Here is a 3,668-nt window from a genome sequence, read left to right on the forward strand (position 1 = left end):
TAAGTTTACGCTCTCCCATACAAATCAAGCGTAAACTTTTTGAGTTTACGCCTCGTGTGACGTCCGTATTACACTCGGTGTAAGGTGCGGTTTACACTCGCTGTGAAATGTCTAGCGGTTTACGATGCTGTCACAAATATCCATAATGACAAAACAGAGATGGAGTACTTTAGTTTGGGAATAAAGAATTAAAAAACACATGCTATTTCGCTTTGTCCTATTTGCTGTTTGATGTTCCAAAACGAACAAATATGCTTGCTTTAATAATTGTAACATAAACATGTTTGGTTACTGATGGAGTTCAACATCAAGGCAAGTGTAAACAACATTTTTCGTTATGGTGTTTTTTTTCGGTCTGCCCGGCTGCGGTCTTACCCGGCGCTCTGGCACCAATCGAACATACATAATGTATGGGATTTGATATGTTCGATTTGATATCAAACAAATCGAACATGTCAAATTCCATACATTTTTCATGTTCGATGTCGTGTTTGATTGGTGCCAGAGCTCCACTTTATGTGTACATGGGGCTATTGAATGAGTAGCAGTTTTCTAGCATACAAGTGACATTTGAGAGCTTAGAAGCAAACTCACGTTAATACTTTTGTTTGTGCAATTTGAGTATCAAAACTGTGTAACAACATAAAAATTTTTATCGATATATCGGAAAAAAACACGTATGTAATATGAAGTTCCTTCAAAAAAATATTATTATCCCTTTATTGATATCATTATTCCTTTACAATTCTGTTTTTCATTAATTGGCGTTTTATAGTAAACAATGCCAGCAAGGAGGAATATAGGACGAAGAACGAATACAGCAGCAAGTATGAGAAGGAGCAGAACTGAAAGAACATCTGATCAAATAGATCGTGACAATTTAAGTTTGCGTGAAGGAATGTCACAGTAACGCGCATCTCAGTCACAACACAATCGAATAGGGCGAAATCAACAACGACGATTAGAAAGAGCACAAACGCGCCGGTTCGTAACTAACATCCGCAGAACATATGACCAACAACGACAGCAAGAGCATCGAGCTTTTTCATATTCTTCCTTCCATCGAATTGCATTTCAATACGAGCCTGACATTGCATATTATAATCATTCAAAAGTTTTAATAGGCTCCATGGATCAGGAATGTCGCTTCTGCCATGCACTTAAATTCAAACATGAGCCAGCTGGAATGTGTTGCGCTTCTGGAAAAGTTTATTTGCCATCACTTGAGACACCACCGGAACCGTTGAAAGGTTTACTTACAGGTACAGATTCTGATTCTGCCATGTTTCTGAAATCCATCCGAAAATTCTATTCGTGTTTCCAAATGACCTCTTTTGGAGCGACCGAAATAGTTTCCAACGCTTCTTCAAATGGTCAAATATTCAATTCTACGTTTAAAATTAAAGGCCAAGTTTACCACAAAGTAGGGTCGTTATTACCAATGCCAATTACTACCCCTAATTTTTTACAAATTTATTTCATGGGTGGTGACGATAACAATCGTGTAAATACGCGTTGTAGTTTCACTAACCTCAGTTCGATCAGTGCCAGACGCATTGTCTATGAATTGGGCGCCCTTTTGAATGAGCATAATGTTTTATTGAATTCTTTTAAATCACATATGCACGAATTAACAAGTGATAATTATGCTATTGTCATTAATCCGGATAAAACCCCATCCGGAGAACATGAACGTAGATTCATTGCACCTGTCATGAATGACGTTGCTGGAATCGTTATCGGCGACCGCACGTCTACGCGAGAAATCGTTATCCGAAGAAGGAACAACAATCTGGAGTTCATTTCGGATACACATCGCTCCTATGATGCTCTCCAATATCCACTCATCTTCTGGAAAGGGCAAGACGGATACTGTATTAATATTAAACAACGGGATCCAATTACAGGTAATGTCTTACTAAAACAGCAACATATTTTTATTCTACAAACTGTATGTTTCTTTTTATATACATTTTGTTATAGGAAACGAAACAAAAAGTTAGCTCTATGAATTTTTATTCATATCGTTTGATGGTTAGACGCAACGAGGATAACTTAATTCTTCGATGTCGTGAACTATTCCAACAATTTATTGTTGACATGTATGCAAAGGTAGAGAACGAAAGACTACGATATCTACGTCACAATCAAAAGAAACTGCGAGCAAAAGAATATATCCATTAGCGAGACGCTATTATGAGCGATGTAAACAGTGCCGATATTGGTGATAATGTTATTCTACCATCATCGTATGTGGGTAGTCCACGTCATATGCAAGAGTATATAAAGGATGCAATGACATTCGTACGGGAATAATGAAGACCATGTTTATTCATCACTTTCACATGTAATCCAAAGTGGGAAGAGATTACATGTTTGCTTTTGCCCGGACAAAATGCAACACACCGCCATGAAATAACAGCACGAGTGTTCAAGCAAAAATTGAAATCTTTAATGAACCTAATAACAAAAATGAATGTATTTGGACCTACACGTTGCTGGATGTACTCAGTTGAATGGCAAAAGCGAGGATTACCTTATGCTCATATTTTAATTTGGTTAGTCGATAAAATACGTCCTGAGGACATTGATAGCTTGATATCGGCGGAAATTCCCGATCCGTCAAGAGATCAGCTACTCTTTGATATTGTTACGACTAACATGATTCATGGTCCATGCGGCGCTCTTAATTCTTTATCGCATTGCATGGCAGAAGGAAAATGTACAAAACGTTTTCCTAAACAATTCACCAATGAGACAATCACTAATGTCGATGGATATCCGATATATAGAAGAAGAAATACTGAAAACGGAGGGCATTCCTACACACATAAAATCAACCAAGACTCATTCATTGATATTGACAATCGATGGGTTGTGCCATATTCGCCACTTTTAACAAAAAACATTTAACGCTCATATCAATGTTGAATTCTGCAGTTCGGTGAAGAGCATCAAATACATCTGTAAATACATCAACAAAGGCTCCGATATGGCCGTATTCAATATTCAAAATACTGAAGTAAATACTGCTGGATCAATTACCAACGACGAAATAACAGCTATCAAATTGGTCGATACATCAGTTCCAATGAAGCCGTCTGGCGTATATTTGGTTTTCAAATTCATGAACGGTATCCGGCTGTTGTTCATTTAGCCGTCCATCTCGAAAACGGTCAACGCGTTTTTTTTCTGAGGAAAATGCAATTGAACGTGCTACAAATCCACCGAGAACAACACTAACTGCATTTTTTGAACTATGTAACCGTACGGATGTATTAGGTGCCTTTGCTCGGACTCTCCACTATTCCGAAGTACCGCGGTTTTTTACATGGCATCAAACAAAACAATGGATGCCCCGTAAACAAGGCATACCAGTAGATGCATGTCCTGGCCTGTTTAAATCAAATACCTTAGGCCGTGTTTATACCATAAATCCAAAGCAGATAGAGTGCTTCTACCTACGACTTTTGTTGATAAATGTTATTGGCCCCTTATCGTTTGAAAATATACGTACAGTAAATGGGCAACAACATTCAACATATAAAGATGCATGTCTTGCATTGGGCTTGCTCGAAAATGAAAACCAATGGCACGATATGATGGCTGAAGCTACTCTTGATTGTACAGCAACCCAGATACGACTTCTTTTTGCTAAAGTATTATAT

The 3,668-nt window shown here is 37.9% G+C and overlaps 1 protein-coding gene across 1 annotated transcript; it reads left to right on the plus strand.

Annotated features, from left to right (window-relative positions):
* The first annotated feature begins 294 nt into the window (after positions 1–294).
* LOC125907327 (uncharacterized) lies at positions 295–2,003 on the plus strand. The gene is made up of 3 exons (XM_049608946.1): positions 295–312; positions 923–1,907; positions 1,984–2,003. Exons 1-3 carry the CDS (start codon positions 295–297, stop codon positions 2,001–2,003), a joined length of 1,023 nt encoding a protein of 340 aa, XP_049464903.1.
* The last annotated feature ends 1,665 nt before the right edge of the window (positions 2,004–3,668 follow it).

Source organism: Anopheles coluzzii, chromosome 3 (assembly GCF_943734685.1).
Source record: "Anopheles coluzzii chromosome 3, AcolN3, whole genome shotgun sequence".
Classification (NCBI taxonomy): domain Eukaryota; kingdom Metazoa; phylum Arthropoda; class Insecta; order Diptera; family Culicidae; genus Anopheles; species Anopheles coluzzii.

Excerpts from the sequence above, each read along its gene's own strand:
- LOC125907327 (XM_049608946.1), top strand. Across the intron at positions 1,908-1,983 it reads ACAACGGGATCCAATTACAG|GAAACGAAACAAAAAGTTAG; the intron begins GTAATGTCTTAC and ends ATTTTGTTATAG.